At 62.0% G+C, this 17,478-nt stretch overlaps 1 protein-coding gene across 1 annotated transcript in view; it reads right to left on the reverse strand.

The window, feature by feature from the left end:
- The window catches only part of MEGF6 (multiple EGF-like-domains 6), a 144,271-nt gene that overhangs the window by 36,837 nt on the left and 89,956 nt on the right, over positions 1 to 17,478 (reverse strand). Inside the window, exon 7 of the mRNA XM_011988451.1 lies at positions 7,182 to 7,304. Within this exon, the coding sequence (XP_011843841.1) occupies positions 7,182 to 7,304 (123 nt within the window). The remainder of the gene's footprint in view (positions 1 to 7,181; positions 7,305 to 17,478) is intronic.

Below are 17,478 nucleotides of genomic sequence, written 5' to 3' on the forward strand. Positions count from 1 at the left end.
CCCAGCCACCCCCGCCCAGGCCACAGCCAAAGACTCGCACCTGCTACAGCCCTGCAAAGCGGACCAAGCTCAGACCCGGCAAAGCTGAGTGTGTCCATCAGACACGGACTGGGGATTTGCCTCCCAGTGGGGGCAGACCCTCCCTGTCTGTGCTCCACAGCCCTCACCTGGCTCACCTGCGGACAGACGCGGGATTGACGGCAAGCCCTGCTGTGTCTTTCGCTTCTTTAATACTGAAGTGGTGTTTTCTCAAAGGAAAAAATCCCCACCCAGTGAGAGTTTGATGGTCAGTGTGCGTAATCGCACAGGGTGCTTTGGCGATCCTGCCCAACGTTTCCGTCCCTTCCTGACTCTGGAGTCTTGTTCTGCCAAGACCTAACTTCAGTCCTCGCCCACTTCCAGATTAGATGCAACTGACTGTTGCTGGGGGACACTCTGTAATGAATGGAATGCGTCCTCCCTAAAATAATCCTATGTTGGAGCCTTAATCCCCAAGGTGAATGTATTTGGAGATAGAGTCTCTGAGAGGGAATAGGGTGGGGCCCTGACCAGATAGGATTAGTGTCCTTGAAGGAAGAGACCCAGAGCACTCTCTCCATTATGGCAGCCAGAGCTGCCTGGGTCACCCTAACTCCCCAGTTTGCCAATTCTAGGAGACATCACTCCAGCCCAGGCACATGCAGGTCCACTCGGGCTAGGGTGCAATGCCAACCTCTGCCAGCAGGCACCACCCAGGTGGTGGCACGTGTGAGGCTGGAGCTCTGCAAAGGTAAAGGGGCCTCCTTCCGCCTGATCCAGCTTGGTCTCTGCTGGAGGCGCAGTGTCCTGGGCGGCGGATGGAACAGAGGGTGGGGCATCAGTGGCCAGGCCCAGCCTCTGAGCTCGTTGGCTGACTGAGAGCTGTGCCCAGGCAGGGGCTGGATGTGGGCCCAGCAGCTCTTCTGCCCAAGCCTCCAAACCCAGCCCAGTGGTTTCGAGGCCAGCTCTCCAGGGTGGTTCTGGTCCCTGCTGGTTTCACGGGGCTTATAATTACTGCCCTCAGATTGGGGTGGTTTCTAGGCCTTGAGTCTCCTGCCACATGTGGTCAGTGGTCACCCGCAGCCCTGCCTTCTAGGAAGCCCATTGCTGGGGACATGGCCAGGATGGCAGGCTGGGGTGCATGTTTATCCCCCAGCTCCCCTCCAGGCGGCCCTGCCCTGTACACCTGCCCCATCCCCTGCCCTCTCAATGGGGTCTCCTTGTGGCACAGGGCACTACTGACTCACAGCCCGTGAGAGTGGCTGTCCTCATCCACAGGCCAAGGGGTCTGAGCCCATGATGTCACCCCAACAACACAGAGTACCAGGCAGACACTGACCCTTCAGCATGGCCACCAGGCATCCAGAGACGGAGCAGGGAAGGAAACGCCCACCATCCCCCTCCATGGGCCAGGCTAAGCTGACCCCACAGCTCACACTGCAGCAAGGCCGCACCCCCGCCCAGGGCCAGCCAGATCGTCCTGCCCAGCGCCCGCCCTTCTGGGTGGTCAGCTGGGCCCATGCTTGGCTGCAGTGGTCCAGACCCACTGGCCAAGGTGACAGGTGGGTCCCTAGAGACAAGTGCTAGCAGCATCCTATTGGCCTACCAGGGACACCAGGTGATTTAGGGAGTGGCGGGCGGCAGCTGGACCACACACGTGGAATGAAGGAGGCCAGACGGCAGGCGCCAACAGGGGCACTCCAGGGTGGGAGCTGCAGGGCGCACCATGGGCACCCAATGCCCGCAGCGCCTGCACCACCACATGTGCCTACTCACTGCTGAGTGTCAGCTCCGACCTGCCCTCGTGAGGGAGGCCCCGACCCACGGCTGCGTGAGCGTCACACTGGTTCAGCTTCTTCAGAGCGTTTAGGAAGGCGGCTTCCTTGTCACCAGAGCCCTGGGAGGGCAGGCCTGGTCTGTATCGTCAGGACAGCAACTGACTCCCTAAGCAGTACCTGGCACCAGCACACCGGGCGGTGGTCAGAGGGGAGCAAGGCGGCCAGCCCTGGCCCTTCACCACAGCTGAAGGCATGGCCCAGGCCTCTCCCATCACTCCTCCCTGCCCCCACACGGGCCCTGACTCAGCCCCTTCTGCTGGTTTCACCTCCTTTTGCTCCCGACTCTTACCCTGGCAGGGCAGCGGCTCCCCTTCCCACTGCAGCAAGGCAGCCCCCAGCCCGAGCACCCCACCTTCCTGCTGGGTTTCTGAACCCAGATGACCTCTCTGGGTTGGGGTGCAACCATCCCACACCCCCACCCCTGTACCCAAGCACCCCACTCTGCCTCAGCCAGCACCTCTAGACTCAGGCAAGGCCACAAGAGGCCCCCTTCCCATGTGCGGAAGCCCAGGGTGGTCTCCTGGACTGAGGGGGCTGCCCATCAGCTGCTCCTCCCCTCTCTCCTACTGGCTGGGCCCAGGCCAGCCTCTCGAAGCCATAAGGCTGGAGGGGCAGACTCCCAGTTTGCAACTGCAGTCCGCGTTGGGTTTTTCAGGTCCTGGGTCTGCACACGTGTGCTCTGAGGAGCAGCCCGGAGCTCACACACTTGAGCTGCCTGCCAGCAGCCTCCTCTGGGCCGGGCCTCCCCTCCAAGAAGGAACCAAGGGGCCAGGTGGGGGGTCTATGCAGCCTCTCACTGCCGTGATGGGGAGACCCAGGCCCGGGGAGGGAAGTCTGCCCCAGGGCACACAGCACACCCATGGCAGAGCCAGGTGGGGAGGCAGGGCCGGGAGTCCTTCCCCAGCCATGTGCACATGAGTCCATCTAACTCTGGGGGACACAGGCAGGGGGTGGCCAGGCCACCAGGGGGTGACAACAGAGACCCCTCCCCCACAGTGTTCAGCCCAAAGGCCTGATGGGCATGGGCTGAGACGGGGAGGACAGAGGGCCCACCTCTTCCCTGGGGTTGCACAGGGCGTTTCATCTGGAGGGACCTCTGCTGGTTGAGCCAGTGACATCTGTGGCCCTCAGACAGGCCCTGGGAGTGCTGCTCGACCCAGGGGACATAAGGGAACAGCCATGTCCAAGGCTACGGTCCAGAGGGCAGCCAGGCTGCCTCCAGGAGCACGGGCGGGCATCGTGCCGGCTCAGAGCACCCCAGGTACATGGAGGTGGAGGCCTCCAGCGCAGTGTTAGACCACATGGGAGCTGCTCCCTCTCTGCGTGTTGCACACTGGCACTCTGCAGGGCGTCATGGAAAACCAAGAATGGAAAACCAGACACTCGGGCCAGACCACTGCTCCCCACACCACCGGGGAAGGCAAGGGCGGGCTCAGGCTCAGGGACTGAGAATAAGAAGCAGGTGTGGCCCCGCCCTCGGGCCTCACTAGGCCCTGCTCTTCCCACCGCAGAGACTGGACGCCCTGGGCAATATGCCACATGAGGACTGGGCGACCAGGGCAATGGGGCACACCAGGACTGGGCGGCCAGGGCAATGGGGCACACAGGACTGGGCGGCCAGGGCTGGGGAACGGGGACCCACACTCTCGCAACGTGGGAGCCAATGGCAAAGTCCTTCCTGTAGATTCTCACTTTTGAGAGGGGAACCCTTGTGGTGTCTGATTTCCATAAGATCATCTAGAAGGCAGGGAGGTGTGGAGGTTGTACCTTTCCTGCCCTCTCTCTGCCTCAGAGGCAAGTTCAAGGGTGTTTCAAGGCCCCTCTGGAGTGTTTTAAGGCCCCCTTCAGGTACAGCCTCCTCTGGAGCCTTCCCAGATTGCTCTGGGCCCTGGAGGTGTCAGCACCCTGAGAGCTCTGGCCCCAGGCTGGGGAAGGAAGGGCAGATCTTTGGGCAGCTTCTCCACCAGCCTCTCTGCAAGCCTCACTCCAAGCTGCTAGTGGGGAGTCCAACTGCAGAGCCTCAAGCCTGTGGGGCATGTTCCTTGTCCCCCAGCAAAGCCCCAGGAGGGGTCACAGCACCCTCCCAGCCAGGATGACCCTGGCAGGCCCAGGGGAGGGGCTCCGTAGCAGCTCCAGGTTCCAGCCGAGCAGCCCGCCCACAGCTGATGGGAGAGGCCACTCCTGCCAACGGAGGCCTGGGCAGAGGGTGCCAGTGTGAACCAGAAGATGCCCCCACACCGAGGCAGGAAGGCGAGGCAGTGCAGCTGGCCTGCCCACAGCTGATGGGAGAGGCCACTCCTGCCGACAGAGGCCTGGGCAGAGGGTGCCAGTGTGAACCTGAAGATGCCCCCACACCGAGGCAGGAAGGCGAGGCAGTGGAGGGTGAAGGGTTCCAAACTCCCCAGGGGCCAGAAATCCAGCCCTACCCCCATCAAGCCCTCACAGAGTCCAGGCAGCCTGGCACAGACTGGGTGGGCAGTGTCCTCTGACAGGCCCAGGCTGAGCTGCCATAGGAGACCGCCCTCAGGGCAGCCCTTGGCCAGGAGCTGAGATGCCGCAACACCCTCCCCATCCCAGGCCGGCATCTCAGGCCCACAGCCTGGCCGGGTCCTCAGCAACAAGAAGGGGCTTGAGACGGTGAGGCAGCCCTCAAACAAACACGCCTGGCTTTGCCTGGGAAGTGGCCCCCAGGGGACTCCAGCCCCACTCTAGAAGCTTCTCAGGCCCCCACAGAGAGCAGCTCCCGCTGGGCCCAGGCTGACAAACCCATGCCAATCCTGGAAACTCCTGGGAGACCGAGGAACCGGCCCCGCCCCTGCAGGCGTCAGCTCCCAGGAACTCGCCATCTGGTATCCCCCACCCACAGAGGCAAAGCCTTTGTGGCATCCCTCTCACACAGAGGCCACCATGGGCAAGGGACGAGGGGGGACAACATGCCCCAGATAGTGCCAGGAAGGGGGTCTGGATGGTGCCCAGGCAGGGTGGCCTAGGAATGGGGCTAGTCTTCACGTGTCCCCAGGCCAGGGGTGCCCAGGCCACCACCAGGGACTTTAGGGACGGGAAGGCATTTCTCCAACTCAACTCAGCCAAAGGCTAGTGGGACCCAAGTCACTCTTGCTGTCAAAGCGAGGGTCACCACTTGTTTCTGGGGGTGAAACACCCAGCATCTTCCGTAGCGAAACAGATGCATCACAGCTCCGGGGCTGTATTTCCTGAAGCTTCGGTGTAAAGGCCTTGCTGGGAGTCACAGTCAAATGAAAGAGAAGGTGCACTCCAAGGTGACCACTCTGCGTCCAGCAGACCCAAGTAGGTGAAGGCACTTAGGTGACAGGCTGGCATGCAGGCGAGTCTCACCTAGGCCCTCCGTGGAGCGAGGAGGCCAGGAGCCCGGCACCAGCCCTGGAGAAGGCTGTGGAGGCACCGGGAGCCCACCACTCACACAGGGGGCACCCTGGGGGGTGACGGCCAGATGGGCCCCGAGGTCCCAGGAGCCTCCTGCCAGGCTGTGCAGGCCCTGCCCAGGGGCCCTGGCATCTGCCGCAGAAAACCTTTAAAATGGGCGAGTACCGCAAATTAAGACTTCTGGGGCCCCAAGTGTGCAGACATCCCCAGGACAGCCTCCTGGGAGGCAAATCCCAGAAGGCCCGGCTACAGGAGGAGGCTCCAGCCGAGTGAGCGACGGGTGGGTGGGCAGTGGGATGTGGTGGGTGGGGTGGTCCCTGTCCCTTTTGAGGGTTTCAGGGAAAGTCACCATCACACAGATGGTGAAAACAAAGCCTAGGAGAGTGAGTGTTCCAAGGCCCCCACTCACAGTAGGAGGCCAGGAGAGGGGATTAGAGGCCAGGAGAGGGGATTAGAGGCCAGGAAAGGGGATTAGAGGCCAAGAGAGGGGATTAGAGGCCAGGAGAGGGGATTAGAGGCCAGGAGAGGGGACTAGAGGCCAGGAGAGGCGATTAGAGGCCAGGAGAGGCCCCACCGGCTGACACCTGGGCTGCCCTTCTACAAGGAAGACCCTGCCTGAGAGGAGGGTCCAGAAAAGGACATGCGCCCCAAGAGCTGCCTCTTCCACGGGGCCTGAGGGGACTGGGGGGTGCAAGGCTAAAGTGCCCCAGGCTCCCAGAAGTCCCCGCAAGGCGGCGGGCGGGGGCCGCACCCCATCTCCGTTGTCCTGAAGTACATCACAACATTCCTGCATCTGTTTCTACTTTCAGACCCAGGGAAACTTTACAGAGCTGCTGCCTGGATCCCCACGGCGGCCGGGACATGTGTGTGTGCGGGGGGGCCCCCGGGGCTGGCAGGCCGCCCTGCCACATCGCAGGCAGGACCAGGAGGGAGGCTCCTCGGAGCCGGCCTGGGCCCTGCTCCGGGCCTCCAAGGCAGAAAGAAGGGGCGTCCTGACCCCGGTCACCCAGAGAACGACCCCCCATGCCTTCCAGACAGAGGCCAGCGAAAGGGTCAGTCCTGTCCTTGCTTGGGGCGCCTGTGTCCAGAGCCAGCCAGGAGCGGGGGCACCAAAGGGTGAGGGTGGCTGACTGTGTACTTACTCTTCACCCCAGATTCCTGGGCTCCAGTCCCCTGCTCAGCCCTGTGCCGGTTCCGCGGGGCCTGGCACCTCCCCTCCTTCCCTCTTACCTTCCCTCCCTGCGGCCACAGTTCCTGTCCCTGACACCTCCTCCAGCCCATTCCCACATCCAAGAGACCCTGCAGAGGAAGCTGAGGGCCAGGGTCCCACTTCTCAGTCACCCCTACCCCACCTGCCACAGCCCACACCCTCCAGGCTCCCCAAGGGTGGGCAGGGATCACCTGGGCCCACAAAGCCCGGCTCTGCAGGCGAAGGGTGGCCTCACGCAGCCCCTGCCCTGGACCAGGCCTCCTCAGCCAGCCTCCTCCACCACTTAGTGAGCGACCCAGGCCTCCCTCAAATCAAATCTAAGGGACATCACAACCAGTCCAGGTCCCTGCTGATCAACCACGGCAGCTTCTGTTACAGAGAATCTTTAATAGGATCTCCACCCACGGGCTCACTCCCCAGTCCACCGAGAGAGGCCTCAGCATCACAGCAAGGCTTACTGTGGCTGCAGAGGGTCTGCAGCTGGGGTTATGGGGACCCGGCAACTTGGCGCTCGGTCCCTTTCCTGGCCTGAGCCTGGGGCAAGGTGCGGCCAGGATTCCATAGAGCCACGCTCCACAGGAAGGAGCCACCGCCAGAGCGGCCTCTGCTTCTCCATGTCCACAGCCACCCTCTCAGGCCAGGCCCGGGCACACCCCAGAGGGCGGGGATGGCCGAAGCCAGGAGCCCGGGCAGGGTCTCCAGGCGACACTCACCCAGGCAGGTCCTGCTGTCAGTGTGGAGCCGGAAGCCGGGTTTGCACTCACAGAGGTAGGAGCCTAGGGTGTTCACGCACCGCTGCTGGCAGCCACCGTTGTGGGTTCGGCATTCGTCCACATCTGGGCAGGAATGGGGAAGGGTCAGCAGCTGGGCACCCGCACCTTCCTGCCTTGCCGACACAGCCCCCCAGGTACCGGGGGCCCAGACCCAGGACCCCCCTGTGCCTCGAGGGCACCATCCCTGAGCCCCTCACCCACACCTGCCAGAGCCGGAGGAGAGGAGGCAGGGTCTGCGCTCCCACCTTGGACACCTGCTCAGGAAGGAAGAGCCACTGCCTCGAGGGCCGGCCGGAAGGTGGGGAGCAGCAGAGGGCTCCAGGGACAGGCTGGGCCCCTAGCGCCTTTCAAGACTGAACCTGGAGCACACGCGGTTTTCTTAAGTCCAAATCCACAAAGTGCTTCCTGGGCAGTGCCAACCACTTCACCAGGACCCATAAGCCCCCAAAAAAGAAACTGACAGCTTTTGAAATGGCCATGCCCAGGCTGTGGGGGGAAGTCTGAGCAATGGGAGGGAAGGGAAGGACGTGCTGGCTTGAAGAGTGTCCCCACAGTTCATGGCCATCTGGAGCCTGAGTGAGGCCTTGTCTGGAAACACGGTCTTTGCAGCTGTCCTAAGTTCAGGCTCGAGATGAGATTGTTCCAGATAAGGGTGGGCCCTAAATCCAATGCCCGTGTCCCGACAACAGATGCACAGAGAGGGCCATGTGAAGACCAGGCAGAGACTGTGGTGACGAGACCACAGGCTAAGGACGGCCAGAAGGAAGAGGCCAGGAAGGTCCTCTCTACAGGTTCACAGGGAGCGTGACCCCGTGGACACCTTGGGTTCAGAATCCTGGCCTCCAGAAAGTCAAAAAAGAAACTTCTATTGTTTGCAGCCACCCTGTTTGCAGTGTTTATTCCAGCAGCCCTGGGAAACCAATGCAGCTGGGGTTAGCCTGGGCCCCCCACACCCACAGGCTCCCCATGCAAGGACCCAGAAGGGCAGCTCCACCACATCCCAGGGCAGGAGGCCCCGCTGTGCCAGTGCCCTCCCCTGTGAAGTGCCACCCACCATCCCAGAGCAGCCCAGACCCCGTCAGACCCTCCCTGCCCAAGGGCCAGCTCAGTTTAGAACCACATGTCCTCAGGTTCCAGACTTAGCTGAGGCCCCACTCAAAGGCCGGAGAGGGGAATAGGAGAGCAGGAAGGGGTCGAGGGCAGTCTGGTCCTGAGGACTCTCCATGCATCTGCACTGCCTGGACTTCCACAGCCTGGGGACCGGCCAAGGGGAGCAGAGCAGCCGCCCAAGGCCACAGACACCTCGCAGGACCCTTGTCCCCCCGGCTGCTTACCAAGCCCCCTGAATAAGCATGGCTGAAGAGAACAGGGAGGGATCCAAGGGCAGGTCCACTTTTGAGAGGAAGCCTCCTACCACAGGACACCTGGGCCCACCTGCTTCTATCCCCAGCCCCATGGCACAGGCCATAGGGAAAGTGCTGGCTGGAAGCCCAAAGGTGCAGTAGGACCCCCAGAATGCACCACGAGCTGAGAGCCGGTGGTGCTCCAGGCATCCTCCCCCTGATACCCTGCCAGGGCTGGAGACCCAGGGGGCTGCACCCAGGCCCATCACCACCCTCGGCAGGAACGCAGCAGGAACGCACAGATGTGGAGATGGCTTTGGGCTGCCCAGCCTCTCATCTCACCCTCCAGGCCCACGTCACCAAGCTGGGCCTCAGGGGAATCCAGGCAGCGATCGAGGCAAACAGAACAGAGCAGACAGGCAGGAGGCCACAGGCTTCCTGGACACCTGTGTGTGCAGCCCCTGGGCTAACCTCCTGCCAGCTGGCCAGAGCGCCCAGCACACAGCGGCTCTCAGAGGAGAAGAAGCCAGTGGCGGGCACAGATGGAGCTGTGCAGCCTCAGCACTGCCCAGAGAACATGCCGTGACCCCCACTGGAGAGACTTCCAGAAGCACTCCAGGAGGACTCTCCTAGGGGTCCGGGGCCTCTGGGCACGGCAGAAGCTTTGGAAGTGCCAGTAGTGCCCCGGCCAGAGAGGCCAAGGCTAACATGAGGGAGAGACCGCGTGGGCCATATACACAGCATGGACCAACTACAGGAGGTGCCAGGAGAGGAGGGCAAGAGCCCAATACCCAGGTCAGGGCAGACATGGGCATCACCCCAGGCACCGCAGTCCACGCCTGCTACTCAGGCCAGGTGACGCTTTTTTTTTTTTTTTTTTTTTTTTTTTTTTTAAGACAGAGTCTTGCTCTGTCACCCAGGCTGGAGTGCAGTGGTGTGATCTTGGGTCACTGCAACCTCCGCCTCCTGGGTTCACGCGATTCCCCTGCCTCAGCCTCCTGAGTAGCTGGGATTACAGGCACCCGCTACCACGCCCGGCTAATTTTTGTATTTTTAATAGAGACAGGGTTTCACCATGCTGGCCAGGCTGGTCTCAAACTCCTGACCTCAGGTGATCCGCCAGCCTTGGCTTCCCAAAGTGCGGGGATTACAGGTGTGAGCCACCACGCCCAGCCTAGGTGACACCTTTTATCCAACAACCTCACCCACCCCGCAGCCGGGTTCACAGATCTGAAGAGAGGGAGGGGCCTCTGAGAGCCACCAAGGAGTCACCATGGGGAGAAAGACAAACACGTGCTCTTCCGAAAGCTCTGAGCCCAGTGTCTGGGGCCCTCTGGCCAGGGTGACAATGGAGGCCCTGCCCGCTGTCCTTGCCTTGAGAGGGAAGGCAACATTCAGTTCAAAATGCCACCGGCAGACTCCCTCTGGGCATGGCCTCGCTGAGAGGAAATGTTATGATTTCAAACGACAAGTCCTCGACCGCATGGGAAACATGGCGAGCCTGATCCTGCGCTTCCAGGGGCTATACAGAGCCGAGGTTCTCTCATTCTGCTTAACAATCACCAGGTCCATGATCGGCTGTGATCACCAAGGCCTTCCCACCACCAGTTCCCACCCACGGTCCCCGTGAAAACGCCCGCCTTCGGGACTAAATCCTAGAACTCCGGCATCGGAGCACTGTTGACAGCTAGCTGCAAGCGGCCAGCGCCAGCACACACTGAGAAGCTCTTCATAGCTGTCCCCAAGCCTGAGTCCACGGATGACACCCACCCACCAGGCTGTGCCCACCACCTATGGAAACCCTGCTGCCCATCCACGCCCTGAGAATGTGCCTGCAACCCAGAGATGACACCAACAGCCCCAGGAGGCCGGGGTTTCTGCCTGGAACCTCCAGGGCCATCCACTCCCTGCACAAGCTACACCCACTCTGGGGAGACCCCCAGGGTCCCTAAGCCCTAAGGCTGCCTCCCAGAGGGGGCTGCAAATGAGACCAGGAACCCTCTCCACCTGCACCATGAAGTCATCAGTGCAACCTTCACAGAGGCCAGGAAGAAGCTTGAAAGCAAAGGGTTAACAGGCCCCCAACAGTGCCCCAAAGAAGCTCGAGGGACAGAGGGACCTGGTGCCCTCCAATGAGAGTCAGCTGGGGGGCAGACTCATGCCCAATGGGCAGGGCAGGGTGGGTGGCACCCACCTGAAGGGCTCAGGAAGGAGGCCCTTTCCCCCTGAGCTCAGATCCCTCCATCCAAGACCCCCGAGAGGGGGAAAAGTAATGATGTAAGTGTCCTCCTGCTATGTGGACAGGAATACTGGGACTCCAGCATCCCCGCAGGGCTCAGCCCCGCCTCTCTCAGCCACTAGTCCCTCCAGAAATTCCACGCTCCTTCTGAAAATGCACAGGCCCAGGTCGGCTAGGCCAAGCCCTTCTCACCCTAGCCACACCGTCTGGTAGTGGCAGGGGGCTGTGGTGATGGAGACAGGGTTGGGGGGTGGGGGCGCTGAAGCACACCCAGGCTTCCGGTGCCTGCTGTTTGCTGTCAGCCAGGATCAGCTTCTGGACACAGCAAGCCAGCTCAAGGGTGAAGGATTTGGGGCCTCCCACTTGGACGACAGAGGCCTACAGGGACAGGCACTTGGCCAGACAACCTCCTGCCGGGGTCCCCTCCACTCTGAGATCTCGGCCCCTTTGAACTGAGCAAATCGCCTTAATAGAAATGATTTTTGCTCAGAAAGTAAGGCAGGAACACGTCACCCAAACCCTTTCCGCCCCACTCCCAAGGCACCCCACGTGATGGCAGGGCTGAGTTGTTCTCAGAAGGCTGCAAGGACCCCGCAGGTGCTGCGCCGGTGACCCTGGCTGTGGCTGTGACCTGAAGAGCCATAGGTACAGTGGCCTTTCAGGACAATGTGGTCAGCTGAATAACAAACATCCCCCAGAGATGTCCACATTCTCTTCCCCAGACTGTCATCTGGCAGAGGGACCTACCTTTACAGATGGGACTGAGTCGAGGATCTGGGATGGGAGGTTATCCTGGCATATCCAGGTGGGCCCAACATGATCACAAGGTCCTTATAAGAGGGAGGCAGGAGGGTCAGAGGGTGGGGAGGAGGAGATGTGAGCATGGAAGCAGAGGTCAGAGGGAGGCAGGGATTGGCAGGTGTGTGCTGTAGGCTTTGAGGATGGAGGAGGGACCACAAGACCAGGAATGCGGGCGGCCTCTACAGGTTGAAAGGGGCAAGAGACAGACTCCCCCTAGAGCCTCCAGAAGGAGCACAGCCCTGCCCACACCTTGATTTTAGCCCACTTTGGACTGGGCCTCGCAGGACTGTCAGGTAATAAATCCATGCCGTCCTAAGCACTGAGTGTATGGTTATTTGTTACCGCACCCACAGGACACAACTGCAGAGCACATCACTGTCGTCTCAGGAGTCACAGAGACTCAGACCATCTGGGCTGGAAATTGGGGCTCCCAGTGCCAGCTCTGGCAGCCCAGCCCCCTGGCTCCTGTGCCCTCTGTGGGGCTGGTCGCACAGCCAGGTTCACGGGAGCTGCATGCCCTGCAGAAGCTGGCTCCCTAGGTTCCCTCCTCTGCAGACCTGTGCTCCAGGACCAGCCCGTGCCACCTACACACAGACCGTGCTGCCCACTGAGCCCCGCAGTGGGACCAGGGCCCCCAGGAAGCACTGGCCCCCGAGACTCAGAAGCCAGTATGAGGGCCTGAGCCTGAGGTGGGCAGGGCCCCAGCAAAGGCCGAAAGGAGCTTGGAGGCCCCTACGAGTCAGGCAACAAAACCTGCTCATTCCAGTGACTACGGCCCAGCCTGGAGGCAAATCCACTGTCCCTGCCCAGTCCCAGGTCAAGCCCCACAAGGGGAAGGTGGCAGGCCAGACAGGCCCCAGACAGCTGCGACATGAACCTGGGGGGAGCCATCTGGTGGGAGACAAGTGGGCTCAGAGAGCAGCTATTTTAAGGAACAGCTGGGCCAGGATCCTGCTGCTGCCCTCGGCTAGATACGAGACTATGGACTTTGGCAGCCTCACAACAGAACCGTCAGCACACTGGCACATGGTGACACGGCTGTGCCAACACAGGCTGGTTCACCGGGAGACTGGTGCAACCTGTAGTGTCTACCAGGCTGGGGAGTGGAGGAGCCTCAGGGAGCCCACAGGGCCCCCAGCGACCATCACCCACGTCCCACAGCTCCCAGCCCAGGACTACAAAGGCAAGTGGACAGGCATGGCTGGGCTGCCTCGAACCAGCTGCCTCTGCAGAAACCATCCAAGACATATCCCTTCTGAAGCCCGCCTGGACTTAAAGGAAACTTAGAGGGCTCTGGGCCCCTGCCAGAAAGCTCCGCTCAGGGCAGTTATCAAGTTCCAAGCCCTGCTTTGTCCCCCACACATGCCACGGGGTCCTCACCCCTAGGGAGCACACACCATTACCTCCGGGGCCCTTCTCCTTCTCCCCCCGCAAAGCTGGAGCATGCCTGGACCAGGACAGGGGCTCCCAGCTCTGGAGAGCCCAGCAACACCCAGCCAGAGGCCTTGGATGCTACCCAGTCGCAAGGCATTTTGTGCCACTGTGGGTGGACCTGGCCTTGGCTGAGCCACCCAGCCGGAAGGCTGCCTACCCAGCGAAGATAGAGCCTGGACCCCCCCGGGCCAAGTGACCAAAACAGGGATGAAGAAAGCCTTTGCCACACTGAGGGCGTGGTGCTTAGTCCTTCAGGCAGGACGGAAGCAGAGGCTCGGACCAACACTGGAAACAGCTGAGGAGGGGTGATGTATCTAAGGAGGCATTTCAGGGCCCCCACCAGCCACTGCCTACCCCGGATAATGCAGCTGATGACTCACTGGGAGCTGCACACCCCACAAGCCCTCCTCCAATTCCCGAGGGTGCCCAGCTCCAAGCTCTGTGGATCCCAGGAGTTCAAAGCAACCACGTGGAGGCAGGCGGGCCCAGTGCGGGCCCCAGATCCCAGCTGCAGAGAGAGGCAGGATGGAAAGAGGGCAGCGCTGTAACCTGCTTCCCAGGTCACCAGGGTCCTCAGTTGCCCATGCCTGTGGGGCTCCAGGAAGAACGGCACCTGCCACATTCACAGACAGGACCCCAAAGGGGCTGAGCTCTGGGGACCCTGGAGACTCAGCTCCGGGGGTCCCAAAGGGCCTTTCTCTCCAGCCTGCCTTTTCACTTGACCTGCCAAAACGCCAGTGCCATGGGGAGCGGGGGACCCTGCTCCCACAGATAAACGCAGGGGATGTTTTTCTTTCCTCCGGTCAAGGGACCGGGACGTTAGCAGTCTCTGCCGACAGCCCTGAGAGGGGATGGGGGTGTCCGACTTCTCAGCGCCCACAGGCCCTGTCCCCGAAGCAGGGCACTGCCCCGCCCTGCTCCCTCCAGCCTCGCTGGGAGCGCCCTGGCGCAAACTTTAAAAAGAGGAAACAAAGGGAGCGCGCCCGGGAGAAGGCGCCCTGGCCCCGCCCGCCCCTGCCCAGGCTCGCCCGGCGCCCACCTGGCCTCTGGTCACCGGCGCTCACGGGGTAGCCGGCGTGGCCCAGGTGGCACGGGTAGCAGCCCCTCCAGAGGTAGCGGTAGTGCGTGCCCGCGACGCGCGCCAGGCCCCCCAGGAGCCCAAGGCACCACAGCGCGGCCAGCCCGCGGTCCCGGGACGTCACCATGGCCGGGTAGGCCAGCGGGCGGGAGGACACGAGGACCAGCCGCGCTGCGCCCTAAGCCGGCGGCCGGGTGGTTCTGGGTTCCGGGCGGGTGCGCAAGCCGAGCCCTGGGATCTGCTCCGCTCCGCTCGGCGCCGCCCGGGAGCCGCTCTGGGCCCGGCGCGCCCCGCCCCTCGCCTTTAAGTTCTCAGCTTTCGCTCCGCCCCCGCAGGTAAAGGCCAAGTCCGCGGACGCCCGAGGGGGCCGCCCAGGCCCCGCCCCCAGCCCCGCCCAGCCTCCCCCAGGGGGCCGCGCCGGCCCGCCCGCCCCGCGCATTCCAGAGTGCGCGCTCCCGGACCCGGATACAGATGGGGACCTAGGCACAAACGCAGGCATCCACATGCGACCCACAGACACAGGCACACAGACTCACGTGTGCAAACATGCACACAGGAGGTACACAGACACGCACGGACATACGCACAGGCACACACATGCACAAACATGTGTGTTCTTGGAGCCAACACGGAAAAGAAGCCAAAGCAGCAAAGGGAGCCGTCCTGGCCAGGCGTTGTGGGGGTGGGGCCTGCAGAGGCGGCTGGTGGGGCTGAACTCTGACAAGGGTGGGGAAGATGGGGAACGGGCCTGAAACTGCAGCACCGATGTGGAAACACCCGGGCTGAGACAGCCCCAGTCCCCAGTCCCCACCTCCAGTGCCTGCTCTGTCCTGCCCTCCCCTGGCCCAGGGCCTGTACTTGGAGGGACCCTGGCATCCCTGCAGCAGGTGGTGACGGACAGAGAGCAGGGAGAACTTGCCCGCAGGGTAGCCAGCAGTGGCCAGGTGTCAGGCTGCAAAGGCCACGGAGGTGCTTCCCACCCCAGAGCCCTGGATCCCCACGCTCCTCGAGGGCGTAGCCTGGGGGAGGCAGTCCTCCTAGGGTCGGCAACAGAAGGAACCACATATTAGAGCCTCGTCCAGCACTTAACCTCTGCAGGAGAGCCAGGGCTGTGATTCCGGCTTGGACCAAAGTTCCCAGAGCCCCCCATCCTCTCTGAGCCCCTTCTTGCACCTATCCTTGGGGGGGTCACTGGGCTCCCACTGCTAGCCTCCATGGAGATGGAAGAGATTTGACCAGCAAGCTGGGGTGCTCAATGACCCTCAGCGGTGATCCCTGCCTGGGTCCAGCCCAGCACCACCTCCAGCACTGGCGTTGAGGGTCCATAAAAGGACTGGGCGCCCGCCCACACTGTTCCCAGCCTTTCCAGGAAGGCCCAAAAATCTCCCTCCGAAAGGCAGGAGAAGCGTCCCTGGAGCTCAGCCTGTGTCTCCTCTCACAGGACAATAGGTGAGCAGTGGGCACAAAGCCACTGACTGGGGCCACTGCAGAGACAGAAAGCTTGGGGACATCTTCCAGCTGTCAGGAAGGAGGGTTCATGCTCCCTGGGCCAGCAAGCCCAGGTCAGGAGCAGAGCCGCGGGTAGAGCTGCGGGGAAGGACTGCCAACCTCAGCTGCAGCTGCCATGCCAGGCCCCGGCTTCTGGAGACACAGCACCATCCTCACCATTCCCTGCAGGGGAGGGCTACTGTCCCCATTTTAGAGGTGAGGAAATTGAGGCCCAGACAGACTAGGATGCTGTCCTCAGGTCAAATTCAATTGAGCAGGACTCCAGCCTGGGCAACTCAGGGAAGCAGGCAGCCCATCCCAGCAGAGCCTCCAGCCTCCACCTTCTCTCCACTCTCCACTACAGCCAGGGGCCTGCCTGCCAGCCGAGACCCACCCCTCAGAAGCCTGCCCAGTGCTAAGATGTGGCAGAGAGCAGTCTCTGCTGATCCAAGGCACCTGGGAGCAAGGGCTGAGGGGCCACCCTTGAGCACGTGGGAAAGAAGAGGCCCCACCCAGTCCCAGCCTGTCTCACCTTGCCCTGTCCTGTCCGCCATCCAGAGGACAGCCCGCCCCCTCGGCCCCCAACACTCTGCAGCAACGGGCCTGCCTGGGCCCTGCCTGTCTGCGGGGCCTCCTAGGGAGCCCCTCCCGTCAGCCTCTGAGCCCTGGCTATGAGCAGCCTCTGTCAATCTCACGGATAGACAGGCTGACGGGGCGGTTTGAAGGTGCCTTCCACGCAGGGCAACATCATTTATGACCGTAATGTGCATCCCATTGCCAACGGCTCACCAGCAAGTGCCAACGGAAGCTCGAGGGTCCCGCCCTCCACAGCCACAGTCCAACAGGGCCTCAGTCCAGCAGTTTCCATGGAGGTGGGGGCCAGGCTTGAGAGGGGTACAGGGGAAGACATCAGAGGCCAGGCCTGCAAAGGCACGGGCCGCAGAGGCGGCATCCATCCTCCGGGAGGTGCACAGCCGGCCGCTCTGCGCCCTGCGAGCTCTCCCTGGTCTCTGTGCCTCTCCGCCTGCTGCAGGACGGGGCCCAGTACTCGGCAGGAGCCTGGGCAACAGAATCCCTGCACCTCTGACTCCAGTCACCCTCACCAACAGGCGACGGGGCTGGGGTCCTCCATCAGCACCCCATCTGGGGAAGGTCCCTCAAGAGGCCCTCAAAGGCTGCCTCCCAGCTCATGCAGGCCCCACTCTGACACCCTCCAGACTCCGGGGTCATGGGAGGAGGAAGAAACCCACAGGAAGCGGGAGGCACCAGCCGCACCCTCAGGATCCCACGCTGTCCCCCAAGTCTTGCCCACCTGGGAAAGGGCTCCTGCCTCGTGCTGTCTCGAGGAGGAGGAAGGAGCCCAGGAGCCACTGCGTGAGGCCCTGAGCAGGGAAGGGCAGGCGCCCAGAGTCTAGGGCCAGCTGGAGCCCACAAGCCCCAAAGACCACTGAGCCGTGCACTGTGGCTTGTCCCAATGGACATGCGTGCTAGCGTCACACGTCACCATCTCAGTTAGTATGTTCTTAGTAAGAATGAGTAGAAGAGAACTACCTGGTGAGCCATTTTTATATGGACTGCATGCTGAAAAGGATCATATTTGCACCTATTACATTAAACAAAATATAGTATTAAAATCAATTTCACCTATTTACTTTTGCTTTTCCAGCGTGGCCCTGAGAAACTGTGAGACAGTGTGTGTGGCTTACATGTGTGGCTTACATTCTGTTTCTGTTGAATAGCCCCAGCTCTACTAGTAAGAACTGAGGCCCCAGGTGAGCCATGGAAACGCTCTGTGCCTCCGTTTCCCCATCTGTAACAATAGTACCTCACTCCTATGGGAAAAGCACTTGACTG

The sequence above is a fragment of the Mandrillus leucophaeus genome, unplaced genomic scaffold, assembly GCF_000951045.1.
Source record: "Mandrillus leucophaeus isolate KB7577 unplaced genomic scaffold, Mleu.le_1.0 Scaffold330, whole genome shotgun sequence".
Lineage (NCBI taxonomy): Eukaryota > Metazoa > Chordata > Mammalia > Primates > Cercopithecidae > Mandrillus > Mandrillus leucophaeus.